This window comes from Pempheris klunzingeri, chromosome 24 (assembly GCF_042242105.1).
Source record: "Pempheris klunzingeri isolate RE-2024b chromosome 24, fPemKlu1.hap1, whole genome shotgun sequence".
NCBI lineage: Eukaryota > Metazoa > Chordata > Actinopteri > Acropomatiformes > Pempheridae > Pempheris > Pempheris klunzingeri.
In genome coordinates, this window is record NC_092035.1 from 8,814,521 (window position 1) to 8,831,949 (window position 17,429).

Here is a 17,429-nt window from a genome sequence, read left to right on the forward strand (position 1 = left end):
ACTGCTGAGTGTTAAATGAGAGGTCTAAATGTGAACGCTGATTAAATGGCAGGTGTTGTTAGGAAGTGAGTGTGTAACCAGGCTCCATTTCTGCTGCAGGCCCAAAGAAATGCAATGTCTAATATCCCCTAAAATGCCATCTCTTTCTTAGGTTGTTCTACACACTGCATTCAGCACTTTAAATCAGTGCTGAGCGTTAAGTCTCCTACTTAATATGTGAAGCGCTCATAATGTAGCTTTGAGGGCAGAAACCAAGTAAAAAATGGGTTATTGAGAGAAGGCAACAGCAGGTAGCTTTAATTGGCAGGTTTTGACTTTGGCTGGAAAGTAAACACAAGAAAAGCAGCCATGTGCTTAGACTGTGCTAAATGTGTTATTGGAGTATAAATAAGGTAGTGTTCCTTGTGCATCTAGAAATCCAGCAAAAAGAAATGTTCCCTTAATGGCGAGAAGCTCCAGGCAAAGTGTCTATTGTTGTTGTCATGTAGCTACTCCTGCAAAGCAGTTGAACCAAACTCCTAACAGCCATTGTGAAGGTGAAGAGTTGTAGTATTGGGTTGCAAACCAGTGAATGAGTGTGTCTACGGTCCATTGAAGTGAAGCGGTTGGTGCTTTGCTGCAGGTTGTAGTGGAAATCAGACGTAGGATTCTTCCGAGAACAGGAGCTGCTCAAAGTCCGGTTCGGCCGAGGGATCGTTGCATCTCCTCAGCCATTCCCTGCGATTGTCCACCAGGGCCAGCGCCACCTGCTGGCTGCTGTGGGGGTTGCTGCGTGGGTGAGAGGAGAAGTACTCCCTCACTGCTTTGGTGGCGTTTGGGGAGAGGCAGAAACGGGTCTGTGACGCGTCTCCTTGCGCGTCCACCTCAGACACCTTCAGTCCTGGGTCGCTGGGCAGCCGTGCCCGCGCGGTGGCTCTTTCCACAACGTGGCGCTCGGGTTCGGAGCCCCGGCGTCGGTAGAGCTTGGCGTTGCATTGTTCTTCCACGGAGTGAGACTTGTGTTGCCTGAAGAGGGACAGAGGCACCCCGCTGTGCTTGTAAAAGAAAGATGGAGATGACTGCTTCCCGTGGTTGCTGCCAGTTAGCGGGGAGTCTGGAATGTGGAGAGTCCCTGTAGAGCGGTGGTGGGAAGGAGGGCAGGAGGAGCCCTGTTTGAGATGTTGGGGCTTGTGGGGTTCCTGGCCAGGCCTTCCCCTCACATGGCCTCCTCCCCCATCTTTTGAGGCCAGCAGTTTCCCTCCCCCTTTTTCCACAGGTCTTCCTAGGACCAGTTTCCCAAGAGCGAAGGACTTGTCAGCGGCTCCTCCCTGTGGATGGAAAGGAAGTGAAGTGAAAAGCTGCACGTGTCTGGTAAGTTGCCGTCCCCATTGTGGCACTAGTGTTTTGTGTTTGTGTGACTTTTCCCTGCAGTTTGACCTGTGTTCCCCACGTCATGTTGCGGTGAGTTAGTTGTGCTCAGTAATGTCTGTTTGCTGGCCTGTTCCTCTTCAGCAGTGAGCAATGTGGCTTTTTCATGTTTTAAGTAAGTGTTGAAGTGTTGCTGTTGAACAGTAGTGTGTCTCCTCTGCTTTTCCCACAGGCCACAGCAGTAACTTTGTCATGTTTGTCTGAATATGTGGTAAATAAATGGCTTGAGTCCCAAATGTTGACTGTCAGTGTTTGTTGGTGCTCTAGACCCATAGATAGAGTGAGTGCGGGAGGGAGGAAGGAAGTAAGTAAGGATAGATAGATGGGTGGTGGTGGTGGTGGGTGGGTGGGTGGATAGATGGGTCTCACAACGTTCAGTAAGGCAACACTTTATTCAGAGTCAAGCACACAGATACTTTGGGCATCACAGTATTTGCACTCACTCACTCACTCACTCACCCCACTCTTCTCCTCATCTTCCTTCTCAAAGTTGTCTTGCTGAGTTAACGACAGCCTCCGACCTTTCTTCAGCCAAGAGTTAGGGTGGAGGCCCATGCAGCCTTTTACGGTCCCCCAGTTGTGGGACTCCTTGACTTGAGAGTCCTCAGTGATTGCTGGAGCGTTGGAGGGCACGTGTGTCTTGGTTGGCTCAAGCCCCCAGGTGGGGTCACCGCTAGGGGAGGGCAGGGAGTCGAGAGAGTCCTGGGAGGAGCAGTTTGGTGCAGGGGAGGTGGAGGAGAGGCTGGAACAACTCACTTCTAGAGCTGCAAACTTACCTCCACCCATCTTGGTCTGTCCTTTGGAATGTGTGTGGCTACTAGGCTTCCTGGACAGCGCTTCTTCTTCCTCCTCACCAGCGAGACCCTCGGTGCTCTCTGAAATGCACGGCCCAAACCTGCTTACGTACGCTATAGCCGGCTCCGAGCGCCGTCTGCGCCGGCCGTCCAGGGACAGCGAGTCCAGTGGGGGCACGTCCTGCCTGCTGCAGGAAGGCTCCTGTCTCCTCTCTCCCCTCAGGGGGTGGAAATCTGGGTCCGTGTCTTGGTCGTAGTCGCTGAATGTGAAGATGGAGTCCAGGCTGCCTTGGAGTGCTGCTTTGGGTCTGAGGCGCCTGCTGCCGCAGAAGCTGGGTGAACCCCCGCTGCTGTTGTCCAGCTCGTTCTCCAGACTGTCGTAAGAGGAGTCGGTCAGAGGATACATCCAGGACTCTGATGGATGAAGACACAGATGGACTTTTAGACAAATCTGTGAGATTTAGTAGACGTAATGAAATAAAAATCCCACCTCCAACTCTGCATCCTTGAGTTACTTGTGCAGTCACTTGTGTCAAAATGCCTCATTTCACACGCTCTTCTCTCACCTGATCCCATCTCGTCAGTGTTGACTTGCTGTGGCGGCCCTCCAAACAGGGAGCAGGGATCCTCTCCCAGAATCTGCACACAGTGTTCAATCATGAACTTCACCAGCTCACAAACCTGCAGCCCACAAGACAAGAAGTGAGATTGAACGTGTGGCAGTGTCAGGATTGTTTCAGCTTTTCTCAGTGGTCGTTATCCAACCAACTGGAATGTTGACACTTTGGCCATTTGAAAGTGCGTCGCTTCGGAGCGTACGAGTGAGTCTTTGACGGGACTTTTGCCCTCTGAAAAGCTGATTTGACACATTGACAAAAGCTCGATGTGGTTTACAGGTGTTAAAAGCACGCTTAAGCGCAGGAATGAACAAACACAAACATCTCCAAACATAACATTCACTTGATAGTTTAGGCAGCTTAACATTACAATGATTGAACACTCAAATAACAGAGTATCTTCAAAGTGCTTTCTAGCATGTTTTCACAGAATGGCTAAGGTACTTTTTCCTAAAGTACAGGAGCTTGTCCTGATCCCAGGCAAAGCTGGGCTATTGTTTGGACGGATTGCAACTTGTGTGCTGTTTTGATGGCCTCCAGACAAAACTAACAAACTTCTCTTTGTTACGGAGCTGTGCCGTGGCTTACGGACACTGATTTCATTGTGTTGCCACATTTCAACAATCCTGGGTGACAAAGTCATTAGAGCAAGAGCAGCCAAAGTTACAGCCTGTGTCTGGCTCCCGTGTCCACAAAGTATTAGCTTTTCAAGTGATTTCACACCAAAAATACAGATCGCTTTAAGTAGTCCTGGATGTTGCAAACTAGGCTGCTTCAGCAGAGCCGGGCGCACGGCTGGAACCTAACGCTGACAGGTAAAAGGCACGCAGATGGACAGCAGCTTCCTTCCCCTGTCTTACCTTCTTAGTTCCTTCTCCCTCCACTTCGGGGCTGCAGGGTGCTCCGGGAGGCCAAAGCATGCTGGGAGCGATGCACACGGACAGATTGAAACTTGTCATCTGGTTCTCCTGGGCGTTGCCCTGGATACCGTGCAGCATGGCCAACAGGTAGCGGAGCAGCAGGGTGTTTTCTTTGGGCAGACGACGAATCATCCTACACACAGAACCGGGGAGTAAGACCGCAGGAACAGTCGAGTCGTGTTCAAACATCGACATCTTTCGGTAGTTAAAGGAAAGCCCCACTGTTTTTCACGTCTGTCATTGAACCTTGCACAAAACAGGAGTGACTCGTCTGTCTATCGTCGATTCTTTTCTCGATGTGGTCAAACGCTTGGAATACAAGCCCGAGCCTGTCGGAGGCAAAAACAACCACTTGGATGGGCAACTTGGCCTCAAAGGATAACGTTACAGCCTTAACAGTTCTCAGCCGGTGGCTAAGGTGATCGACTGGGGTTTACAAACGTCTTGGACCCATCAGTCGTCAGGACTTGTTAAACTAGGGCCCAGGTTTAAAAATACTGGTGTTATCTAGTCAAATAATACCACGGTAGAGTACCGGTACAGTGACAACATGTTACCTCTTTACGTCCTGCACTTGCTCTTCTTCCTCCTCCTCTTCCTCCAGGACATCCATCCACTCTTCATGCATCTCACAACACAACAGGCTGCCTGGGATGCTGCGCAAGAAATCCTGAAAACAGGCACACATCAGTGACTTCTGTTTCACACGCTACGCTGTGAACATGGCTGGAACAAATATGAGTCATGTTTACGAATGACAACTTTCTGGTGCTGGCGTGTAAAGACGTGACATAGTTTAAGCACTTGTGCACACAAGATCTCTGTTATCCTCCAGATAATAACAGATTATAATCCAGATTACGTGAACAAGCCATTCTAGGCTCCTCTGCTGTGAACAGCTCGTCCTGCTAACGTGGCTGCGTGTCACACACGAGGCTGAGTACGATGGAAGCGGATTAATTTGGTGCTTAGACATGTGGGTCAATAAGGTAACTAACACAGTGATACATGTTGCTCACACATCACACACAGTGGCATTAATTATGTCACATTCTCAACAGGTAAGACTACAGGGGTGTTTTTGAAGCCTCGGGCCCATTTATTCTCACGCTGTCGCACCTTAAACACTCCGGCAATGATGAAGACGTGGTCTCTTGTCAGGGGAAGCTCAAACTCTCCAGCGTCCAGAGAGTCCCGCAGCTCCCGGACAGCGCGAGCCCCCGCCGGCCGTCGGAAGATCCCCCGAGTCCACGAACCCTCGTGGTACAGAAACGCCAGCATGTCCTGGTGGGGGAGGACAGAGACTGTTCAGAGCAGGTGCACCACACCGTGTGACTGATGGATTCAAACTACAGAGCTGCCGTCAGCACACTGACTTCATCTGAATAAGAGCATCACGTAGAAATTAAACTGCCCACTGACCATCACTGGCTTTGGCAGAGCGTCCTCTACGCACACGCAGCTCAGCGGCTGGCTGAACAGGCAGCCGTGGGCCGCCCCGCTGAGGGGCACGTCGTACAGGTGAGAGGAGGAGCCTCGCCAGAAGGCCCAGTTCATGAGGGAACGTCTCCTTTTAAATGGCTTCTGAGAAAACTCTGGAAAGACAGCACAACATCCCTCAGTGCATCAGCAGAAACACTTCTACCCGTTTCAAGTTCTTTTGACACGCGCGCCGTCACCTGCGGATACGTGCTGCTGCTGCAGTGTGTCAGCGGGCCGAGGCTTCAGGATGAACTGGCACTGCTTGGACACCTGCAGCTGCTCCGCCTGCGTGGCCCTCTGCCGCTCCGCGGCCGGTGCGGCGGCGTCCCTGCCCTGAGACGCGGCGTGTCTCACGTGACTCATCTGGATACTGAAGGGAAACTCGTGACCTGAGACGGAGGACAGGAAGCAGTATCACTCCCTGGAGGCTCCACATGGTTGCTAGAGAACATCAACACCGGTCAGACGCTGTGACCGCCGGTTTCCTCCCCGTGAGCGGCAACGCGCTCCTCTGGGGATGAATGGTACCAGTGTGCCTAAAAAAACCTCTCGCCCCCGTGTCCAAGGCTTACAGCAGCCCTGCTCAAACTTTGGAAACCGTTCAAATAACTCCTGCCGTACAACAACACAGTCTGCTGATGTTGACTCACTGACCGATGAGAGGATAAGGAGCGTTGTCCCTCTTGGAGATGACCCACAGCTGGAAGTCTTTCACGTTTCCCTGAGCGGGACAGAGAGAGAGAGAGACGGTCACACAAACAAGAAGAGCCAGGTGATGGAACAAGCAGGCGTCTTGTTCTGTGGAGACATTTTTAGGAAGCCACGATGAGAGAACAGACTAGTGTTCTCCCTCCGCTTTCACATGCTGTGTGTTAGCGTCACATGTGTGTTGCACAACTAAGCTGGGAAGGCCAACGGGCTTCTGTGAAAACATCATCCTTTGTTTGGCTCTCTGTGTTCGGTGCTGCTGGATTTTAATGGCACCGTGGGGTACTTTCCGTTCGCCTCATTCCTCCGTCCTCCAGGTCGTGACCTGGAAACTGATGGAGGCCCACCGTGATCGAGGACAGAGTGGAGAGGAACCAATGAGGAGGCGACACCCCTTCAATATGTATCTGTTTGCTGATTGGACAGCACGGGTCGGGACGGGAAACAGGGCGACGGGCTGCTGTGGAAACGGCATGACTGTAATATTCATACTATAGCCCGACTGCTGCGGGATGTTGGAAGCTCAGATCAACATTTGGGAGTCTAAAAATCTAATAAGTACACAGAATCTGGATACAAATCCTTCTGATGTGTTTTAAACAAAATGATTTGTTGTTACTTATGAAATCTACATAATTACATATGTCATTTATCTGAAATAGGCTTGTGTTGGCCGATCAGAAAAGACTCTTTGCAACTGTGTTTTTCTTCCGAATCACGTGCACAGTTGTGTCTTTAATTAGTCCTGTTAGATCAGTCTCGCCTGTTGTTTCACTCAGAAATGTGTTCCTTTCTGAAGGGCCCGTTCTGTGACCTCATCAGGTGTTTGTCTTTAAACTACTACTATTGGACACACTCACTAGTCAGTGAGTTGTGAACCCGAAAGCCCCCATTGCACAAATACCTAAACTGTCACTACACCGTAAACGTCATCATACACTTTGGGATTGTGACGACCGGCCACGCTAAACATATTCATTGGCATTTTGCCTCCCTTACTATGATGCTGAACTGCTGCAGTGCCAGTCGGACCACCTCGTTGGTTGAATCGGAGTTGCTGACGGGGAGCGTCTTGGTCTAAACGGGGGGAGAAAGCACAAGGCGTCGGCGGGATGTACTAACTGTGCACTGTGAGGACAGACAGACAGACGCTCAACCACTGGGTTAGTCAGAAAAGTACCTGTATGCTACAGACACACTGATGTCAACTTACAACTGCAAAAGTATTGATTCCCTTCCCGTACACTCTCAGAGGAATGGTCTTCGGTTCCTCCTTCTCCTTCTCCTCTTTTATCCGACTGGACGGAAAGCAAAGAACAAACACGTCAGGCTTTCTCTTCCCTCTAAACACGTGGGGACACTTTACATGCTGATCCATGAAGGCGTGACTTTACCTTTTGAGGAGGGACAGCCACCTCTCTTTCTGCTCTGCAGAGCTGGGGGGGGGGAACGTGGACAAGAACATCAGCTCAGTCGGTGTGTGTTCACATTATGACTCGCTTCTCCACACGCACAAACTGTTTGGTCTACCTTTTGGTTGGGCTCATTCTTAATCTTTTTAATGGGTTTTATCAGAATTAATGGACGCTTTCGTGGCTTTTAATGTATTTTTTTTTTTTTTTAGAAAATGTTCCAGCAGCATTTGGACAGATTTGAATTTCAGGTTAAGCGGCACAGAGAACTGGTGGATGTGTAAATGTGTTGAGGATTCAGTCTGACTGATCTATACCAGTGCTTATGGCTCTTCCTGTCCGTTTCCTGTTCATTTCTCATGTTTACAGCATCGCAAACATATTTACATCTCAAACAAACTCATCGAACAGGCTCTGACTGACTTTGGTGGTTTCAAGGGCGGGTTTGGAGCCAACACTATATTTCTGGAACACCCAATAAAACAAACTAGCAGCAGGAGACTTTCTGTGTACAATATGTGGACAGATTTATCACGACAGAAATGACAACAACAACAACGCACTGCGTGTGTGTGTTACCTAAACGTAGCCACACAGTTACAGGTGGGCCAGCCCATGACGAAGCTCCTCTCCGGGTTGGTGCTTCCCTCGCACACCTCGTCCGTGCAGCCTGCCGTCCACATCTCGCACACGCGCGCTCGGGCCTTCTGCTTGAAGTGGTTGGCTGATCTGGAAACACGCTCTCTCGTTTTAACCTTACACCCAGGCGTTAACCCCAATTCACCACTGAAGGACATGAAGAACACGTGGAGAAATACACACGCGCGCTTACTTGGCTTTGGCAATCATCAGGATGTCACTGAACAGGAACAGGTGTCGGTCCTGAGTCTGCATCCCAGTCTTCAACTGAGCGTGCCCGTGGAGAAGAAAGGACCTATCGGAGCCGGCGAGGAGGGACTGGACCAATGGGCAGCTCTCTGGGCACACGGGAACCAGGAAGCTCTCTCTGCGGTACAAATACATGGAGCCGCAAATCACACGTGCACTTCTCACATTCAAAGATCCTCTTTTTCAAATATCCACCTGATCAAAAACACTCAGTATTTCTAAAGATATTCTGGGATTCTGAACAATAAAAGTTTCTGGATGATGAGTAAAATAAGACAACTGGGATTGTCCATGTCAGACCACGTTTCCCAGAAACCCCTTTTCTTCACAAAGAGCCATTTTCTTGGAGCCAAAGGGTTTCTCTTATTCTTTACTGTAACACTGGAGATGGTTTTTCCTTCAAACTTTGATTGCAAAGCTGCTGCAGAGTTTCTGCAGGACTCCAGTTACATTTCAGACCTTTTTCATGTCACATAAAGTGCAGTTTAATATCCGTTTCATGATCGTACCTGCCAAAACATGAAAGCGGGATGGAAAATCAGTCGGGACAATATTTTTTGGGTTCCTCCTTCTTGAATATAACAATAATCCCTAAGAAATCTATTACATGAACCCAACCTGGATCCAGAGAAGCCACAGAAATTACACAGATGGATTCAACAATGAAACCAAGGACTTTCAAGTAGAGTGATGGGGAGTGAGGCCCAGCTGGGGAGGGGCGGCGCCCAGGGACGACCACGTTCAGCTTCTTCTGGGATTGTTCCTTTTACAGTTTGACTTACAGTATTTTGGCACTGCATCTGTTTTTTGGTGCCTCGAACCAAACGCATTTTAAAGGACCTTCTCCGGTATGTGATTCGCCTTTGAAACCAGCGTGACCGACTGGTAATGTGAAGCAGCTGCTGCGTCGTTGGGTCAAACCTTTCCATTTCATAAGGACATGTTTGGAGGTTTACAGTGTTAGTTGATCAGAGACGCCCCCGATTGAATAGAAAGACTTAGTCAGCCCCCGTCTCTTATGATGGCTGGTCAGTGCCTCCTTTATTAGATTATCCACTTCAGATCTCCGTCTCCATCTTGGACCCTTCGTCACCAAATAGCTTCAAAATACTGACATGTACGTACGTGCGGTGGACGTGATCCGCTTTGACTTGGGTTTTAGATTCAAGCGACATTGACAAGACATCAAAGGACTCCTGCTTTCTTCATTATGTAAATTGTTTGATGTGATTTTAAAGTCACATGATTGGGTGGACAGTTGAGCACAGTATGGGAATCTGCAAGTCTCACAAAGTTCAAACATACGAGGTCAGACGGTCAAAAGTGAAGTCACGACTAAACTGTACTAGTACCCTAGGGGAATAGGGATCTTTCCAAATTGTTCATAGGATGTAAAAGGGTTGTTGGTGCTCAGTCCTAGTTCACTGTGCCAAATAAGTATTCATTTCTTTGTTGTTGGACTTTGGATTTCTGTTTTCTAGTTCATGATCAGATCCCCATTTAAAGGAAAACTTTCACATCTTTTTTTGTTTTTATCTAAAGTTACACACAGTAGCTGCTTAGCTTAGAAGACTGGAAACAGCTCACAGTCAGAACTAGTGAACAAATATTTTTGGAAATAAAAATGGTAACCAAAAATTAGAGAAACATTAATTCTAACAATGAAGCAATCAAACATTTTGAAACAATGACATCTATCTGAGTGACACAATTAGCAGACAGACATGGCACGGGTACTGTTTCTTTCAGAGGGGGCGCGGTGGGATTTGTGGCCTATTCACAAGGAAACAGTGAAAGTTATCTAACAAAGTGGGAACAACTTTTAGACCTTTTAATGCTTCATTCAGTCAGACCAATTCAAACCAAATCAAAGAAGAAGAAATGGTAGGAAAAAAAAACTACATTTCTGATTCAGCACGTCATTTGTCATGTCAGGGGTACATTGGGTGCCCATGTGCCCGCTTGGGGTCAGACTTATGAGATCAGACGGGGACGCACTGTACACTGTGCGCCGACAACAGTCTGGGCCTTTACTGGCGGGGGTTGTGCAGTGAGGTCTCACACCTCTGCGGGAGCTTTTTAATGCCGTTATTCCTTCTTCACTTTCCCGGTCCATACGTTCAAAGGCACAGCTATTAATAGACGCCTGATCCTCTGATAAGTCTGGTTACAGAGGGATTATCTATCCGAGTGGATTCCACACCTCTACCGGGGTCGTGCCTGAGGCCAGTGTGAGTAAGCGTGTGTGTGTGTGGCCCCAGAGACCTCTCTGTAGAAGAAGTGGCTGATGTGTGGCTGTTTATGACTGACCTACTATAATACCTGCAGGTACACCTAGAGCGTGAACCCAACTGGGACGGCTTTAATTGTCGCCACAAACACACGTGGTGTACGCAGGACTTAAGGATGGAGACAGACTCGCTTTGGCAGGAGTTTTCTTACATGTCTTACTTCTGTCATAGACACCCTTACAGTGTCCAGACTCAGCTGTAGGAGTGCATATACACAAGTATGGGCTGGAATACAGGCAGGGGCGTCAATGCTTATGTTTAGAGGTGACCAAGTGGATATTTTGTGGATTATGTACGTGTTTCTGTGTTGATATGTGCATGTCAACGTAACTACGTTACTACTTCTTTTAAACACTTGCTGAGCTCCTACAAATCTCTCCTCTGAACTGCAGCTCCTGAGTTTGCCTTCACCCACAGTCCAGGAGCTGACTAGGTCACAAGCGGCTGTCTGACTAAATCAGGAGCTACATACATGCTGCAGCTACAGAACTCATTGTAAACCACAGCCCACCTTTGCACTGTTCATCTCGCCTTGAGTCTTGACATATATTTTACAGTACCTGGAGAGGGTCTTGGACCTGATCAGGGCCTTGCTGATGACCAGAGACGGAGCAGACTGTCGGCGATAACTCTGAGACTTCATCCGCTGAAAGAGACAAAGAGAGACGACACGAAAGTCATCCACATTTAAATATTGTCTGATTGTTGCATCATTAACACAGGTAGAACTATTATGTATCCAGGGTGTCACTGAATGTCACTCTTTACTGTGTGTTTTTTTAATGGGACAGAATAACATTTCTTGTTTTAGATTTCTTACACTAAATATTCATACTACAGTACACCTCAGTGGGACATTTTTCTGAGAATAGGATTATTTATTATTATTTTACTCCATACAGATCAGGTTAGGAATCATAGACCTGGCCTTCAATTTGCTACATTTGGATTTCAATAAAATATTTGGATTTAACTTCACAACTGAGCTGGAAAACAGTGCTGTCCTTGCTCTCATCTCACCCAGTAGTCTCATATGAGTCTCCGCACAGAAAACAGTTACAACATAATGTTAAAGAAAGCATTTCCATCTCATACAAAGACTTTCTTCTTCATATCACATTTGACTTCACATCACTGCATGACTAACAAGGCTCAAATCCCACAAAGACAGGCGGACTGCATCGCTCTCCTCGTTCATTACATAAGCATCCTGATGTTCAACTCGTTCATCACATCGCTGGGACCGACTGTGGCCTCCAAACGGACGGGAACAGCAGGTTGAAACGGGACAGTTTAAACACAGAGGAATGTCAGAGCGTGAACATTAGCCAAGCGACAACATTTGACAGTCTGTGGTACCTTCAGTACTCAGCAGCCTCTCTCCGTCTCTGCCAGGACACCCCTGACCCCTTCTTTACTCAGGAAATGTCTGTTTTTTTTTTTTTTACATATTTAAAACTACTAGTCTCTTAAATTAAATGAAATTAGACTAGACAAATATATGGCAGCTGAATTCACTCTGATTTAATCTGCTGTCACTGCATCAGACAGCATAGTTTCATGATTGAACTGTTGGTGCACAGCCTAATGTCAATAAGCCTGAGAGCAGTGGACTGTCTACACCATCTATCTGACTGCAGCCATCTGCTCTGACACGTTACAATTAATGGCTTGTTTGCAAGTAACACTGGAACCACAGTGACTCTGGGATAAACCAGTCTAACAGTACCTGTTCAATTCACCAAGGTTTTTATTCTGATTCTATTTTTGGTGCTGAATGCTACCGTGCTGACATGGTGAGGCTTTGCAGGTATAATGTTTACAGTATCTACCATCGGTGTTAAGCATGTTAAACATATCAAAAGTGAGGCTCTCAGACCACAACAGTCACGATGGTCAAACCAAGAGCCACTGGAACATTTCATCCAACCAACAGCGGTCAGCCACCAGTAAACATGCTAGCTGATTAGCTCACAAATTGCTATGAAGTGCTAGTGATAGTGAACCTCAGCCTCACGATCCTCACATTGCATGTTGGAGCGATATAGTCTCCTGTACAAAGTAAAAATGAGGCTGATGATTTCATGGTACCAACCACATTAAAACCCTAGATTTGCACAACTCTCATGACATTTGGATTAGGGTTAGGTTAGGTTAGGGCAGTGTTTTTCAGTCCTGGGCCATCCTGTCCTGCATGTTTTGGATTTTTCTCTGCTCCTACACACCAGGCTCAGGGTTCAAGTTAAAGCTACACAATGACAAGCAAAGCGCACAATGAAGGAACACCATATACAAATCTTACAAGAGTGGAAATATCTGTGGTTACCAACTAGACACGAACAGATAAAGCTCAGGGAATCACCAAAGTTATCATAATTCATCCTGAGGACATCATACCAACTCTTCCAATAGTTGAGCTAAGACCAACTAAGACCACAGTCATTCATTTATCTGTAAAGCTTTCAGGTCACAATAACGTCACAGATCCCACAGTGAGTAAAGATCACTGACCTCCATCCTATAACCACGGTGCATGTCCACACATCTTTGACATGTCACAGTGTGATATCGTCGATGCTGCAGGGTCTCGGGGTGGTGAAACATTCCCCACGGTCCGGCCACAACGTGACAAAGTTACCTTTCACTTCCACGCCAACGTGGACGTATGGGAAACACCAGCCCGTCTCTCGTGTAATCCGCTGTATTACAACACAAGGCAGCTGAAGATGAAACTGATTTAGAGTCTGTTTCCAGACCATCGTCCTGCCAGAAGTTCCCTGCGTTTACTCACACTGTCAAACGATACCATAGGAGCAGCAGGGATCAGGGAGGTGATGGTGATCGACTGTATATCTGGATCTTTTTGAATCACAACACACACGTGAGAAGTTGGAGCCGATGGGGAATCGATCATCGATGGACACAAGGACGCGACACATACGGGGGCTTCGGCACAGGAAAGCTGTCTGTGCTTTCCCGGGACTGCCTGCAGGCAGTAAAGAGCACTTTCACGCGTTGGATGAATAAATTAAGCCATTAATCAAAAACTAATGGAATCAGCAAAGTTAGAAAAGGGAGCGCTCCTTTAAAACAGAAGGATGATATGTAGGTTTACATAATCATGTGCAACAACAAACTTCATAGAAACACCCTGAATGGGCACAAACATGATATTCTGATGATACTCATGACTGACTCATCTGCTGATTATTTTTGAAATATTCTATTAGCCATTTGGTCTATAAAAATAATGTCCGTCGCCATTTTCAAAAACATCGACATTAAAATACAGCAATATAAAAGCAGAAAATGCAAACGTCTGAGAAGTTGGACCAAATGTCTGGACACGTGCACATATAACAAGTATGCCTTTACAAATATGACGACGTAGCCTGCGTCAGTACGCATTTACACTAAACAATGCCAGTAATTCATGACATGTTGGAAGCTACATATTATATTATATTCAGTTATTTTAACGACCTTCGTTTAGTGACTGTGAGCGTATAAGACACTACAGTGATTCAGTGTTTTATCATAACTCCTCTGGAGAAGCATCCATGACTGATAACTGTATAATTCATGAATAAAACAATATAACAAACAGTGATATTTTATCACACAAGTCCTTACACTTTGATGACAAGTCTTTTAGCAGCTGTATAAGAACACAATGGTGATTTATTATGTGATCAGGCTAACTGATTGAGTTTGAGCTGTTGACAAACACATTTATTATAAAACTGCAAATCTCCACAGATCTGCTTACAATGACATCACAGCGTGTTATTATGCATTTAAAGCATAATTATAATGCTTGGAAATGCTATTAAGGGGGGATTTATGATCAAATTGTTACCACACTGGGGAAATAAGTCGATTTTCCATCCACAGTTGTTTGATTGTGTTGACGGAGGCAAAGTGTCACTCAGGTAAAAGCCTTGAACTCTGAAGTAACCTCTCACCGGCTGGACAGAGTTTACAATCCACTCATTCACAGAGCTGGAATGTAACCAAGTACTTTTACTCAAGTGCTGTACTGAAGTACTTTTGAGGTACTTGTACTTTAGAAGAATATTTCCATTTTCTTCTACTTTCTACTTCTTTTTCACTACATTTCAGGGGAGAAGATTGGACTTTTTACTGCACTACATTATTAGAACTAATTCGGAATCAACAATTCATCATGATATACTATTATAGGCTAAGCTCTCCAGCAGGATGTAAGGTCATTAAAGTGAGTTTCCAACAGTACAGTTGTGGACACATTCATGGATCAATAATTATAATCCAATAATATCAATGATTCTGAAATGAGCCACTCTGCATAATGAGTACCTGTCATTTTGGCACTGTACCTATATTTTGAGGCCTGACTTTTGGACCTTTACTTAGACATTTTGCTTGCATGACTTGACTAAAGTCAACATGTGAATAGTCGCTGCTCTCACGGTCATCTATCTCCGTGCAAAAATAGGTTTGGGTTTTTTTTCATTTCATCCGGTAAACCAAAGTGAAATATGCTAAAAACAGTAACAGCATGTTTTCCTTTGACAACTTGTGCGCCTCGGGTTAAATTTAGAGTCAAATAATCTGGACACGCATTTGAAAAGCATACCCGTTTGCTCTCTTGCTGTCCCCCGCCGAGGCTGTCCTGGTGCTGCTGTGGAGACATGTTGTCCATTCAGCCTCCAGACGCCCTCCGGCTCACTGTCCAACTGTCCTCAGGTGGTGCAGCGGAGAAAGAAATCCCATTAATAACCTCCGTCTCCGGCAGGAACCAACCATCTCCACACAAGCTTGTTAGAAGTCACCGAAAACTTTTAGTCTGCGATCAGGGTGCGTACACGCAACACTCGATCTGTGAAGAGGAAAAATTTGATTAGTTTGCTTAAAAAAAGTCAAGTTCTCTGTCTGTCTCCTCACCATCAGTGAAAGGCTGTGCTGTAACCTAAAGCAGCTCCTGTCTGGATTACCAGTTGCTGTGCCACTTCTTAATGCGTCTTTACGCACAGAACGGAGGCGGCGCCAACACGCTGCAATAAATAGGCCCATCTATATTTAACCAAATTGCTCCGTTCATTGCTCAGACAATCAGATTTACCCTAAAACAAACAATGAAAACTTTGAGATAATTAGGGAAGAATAGCGGATTGATTTAAGGATCAGCTTGTTTCAGGAATTCTGGTTTGGTCACTGACGCCAAACTGCATTGAAAAAAAGTCCAATTATTAAAATTTAAAACAAAAAATTTTTTTATTCTCTGCAGAACCACTGTTGTCTGTTGGCAGAAATAAAAAAAACTTTTACATTTACTTACACATTTCTCAGAAGCTTGTTAAACCAAATGATATAGTTATCCCAAGTTCCATTTTAAAGGTTAAGAAAGGGATCTTTTGCTAAATAAAACTAAAACATCAGAGGTTTCATTGTTTCCACCTTAAACTGACATGTTAACGACATCTTTACAAAAAAGCAGTCAAACGTGGCAAAATACAATGGATATTCACATGCACTGGATATGTGACAGGTGCTGAGAGCACTTTTTACACAGGACTATCAAATCCCAAATAATCCCATTAGGATTGTTTCATTTGAAGGCCTAAAGGCAGAGAAACATTTCACAAGAAAGAAAAGTATGAATTTGAAAACTGTATGAAAACACTTCATTTTGTGTGACAGAAGTTTACAACTACATTACTTTTCTACATATTGACCATAAAGATTAGAGAAGAAAGAACTGATTTTGCAGTTATTACTCGGACACACAGTATTGGATTGAATTGTATTAGTGAACAAACTCAAAGGAATCCTGGGAACATTTTCTAGACTAAAAGAAGTTACTAAAATCCCACAGTCAGATGTGATCAGATTAAGGGTTGGCAGCGTGAGTGTGATGCTCACCGTCGGTACAGTAGCTGCAGGCTCGCCGTCAGTCTGAAGCCACATTATTAGATTCTTGTGTCTCTGGGAACAGTCGTGAATACTACTGACTGCAATCTAGGCCATAAGGTTGTAATGTAGGGCACACTGGAACCTTACGTGGCGCAGTTCTTCAATTAACTCTACAAATAGACATTTTATATGTGTGGAGAAGATCTTACTGTTATATATAATAATGATATCATATATATATATGCATGATGGTTACAAGTGTTCCACAGCATAAGAGGGATGAAATCTAGATTCAAAATTTTATTTTTTATTTTTTAAAAAGGGAGCTGGCAAACTTGGCACATTTTCAAAAGGTAAAATGACTATTGCCCCCAAATCAATTGTCTTTCTAGAAACAGAAGTGGGCCACAAACTGGGCTAAAGAAGAACCAGGCCAGAAAGTGAAGAACAGAGACACAGAGTATTCATTCCCCAAATTGGCCGCAATCAGCCCCGTTAAAACTGGATCACTTCAATGATTACCTTCCCTCCAGTTGATAATGAACAGCCTTGGGCATGGCAAAGAAAAGCAACGGGCACCCCCCCTCCCCCCCATCCCGTCCCCTGACTGGCTCCCAAACACACTTTTTCCACCCTTAAAACATCAATCAGTTTGCTTCGATTGTATCAAACAGGTCGTCCAAATGTTGGAGGCAAAACGAATCCTCCACATCTGACTGCTGCTCATGTTCAGTCCTCACGCCAACAGCCACACAGTTTCAATGTCTATGGATTCATCAGAGGATGATGATGATGATAAGGATAATAATCATGGTTTAGATAGCACTTGTTGCAAAGTGCTTCACAAAGCAAAATAAAGGCTCAAATGAAAAGGCACAGAGGAAGTAAATACAATAAATACAATAAAACAGTAAAATAAACACATTTCAAACATTACTAAAAGCTTTACAACAGTTTGAAGAGACATTTAAAAGAGGCCAGACTAGACTGTGTGTCTGACTTTAGTAATGATTTC

The 17,429-nt window shown here is 45.7% G+C and overlaps 1 protein-coding gene across 1 annotated transcript; it reads right to left on the reverse strand.

The window, feature by feature from the left end:
• Nucleotides 1-417: 417 nt before the first annotated feature.
• LOC139223671 (rho GTPase-activating protein 20-like) lies at nt 418-15,358 on the reverse strand. The gene is made up of 16 exons (XM_070855642.1): nt 15,138-15,358; nt 11,080-11,165; nt 8,173-8,346; nt 7,920-8,069; nt 7,323-7,364; nt 7,142-7,226; nt 6,928-7,005; nt 5,875-5,941; nt 5,404-5,609; nt 5,161-5,322; nt 4,858-5,022; nt 4,296-4,408; nt 3,679-3,871; nt 2,768-2,882; nt 1,867-2,615; nt 418-1,307 (listed from the first exon to the last, which is right to left on the reverse strand). The coding sequence occupies exons 1-16, from the start codon at nt 15,201-15,203 to the stop codon at nt 636-638; spliced, it is 3,123 nt and encodes a 1,040-aa protein (XP_070711743.1). The 5' UTR covers nt 15,204-15,358; the 3' UTR covers nt 418-635.
• Between the last annotated feature and the right edge of the window lie 2,071 nt (nt 15,359-17,429).

What these genes read in the sequence shown, in the direction of transcription:
- LOC139223671 (XM_070855642.1), bottom strand. Translation starts at nt 15,203, where the DNA reads ATGGACAACATGTCTCCACAGCAGCACCAGGACAGCCTCGGCGGGGGA. An exon ending in CCGCAGGTGACGGCGCGCGT is followed by an intron (nt 5,323 to 5,403) that starts GTCAAAAGAACT and finishes GAGTTTTCTCAG; the next exon opens with AAGCCATTTAAAAGGAGACG. An exon ending in CAAGTGCAGGACGTAAAGAG is followed by an intron (nt 3,872 to 4,295) that starts GTAACATGTTGT and finishes TTCTGTGTGTAG; the next exon opens with GATGATTCGTCGTCTGCCCA.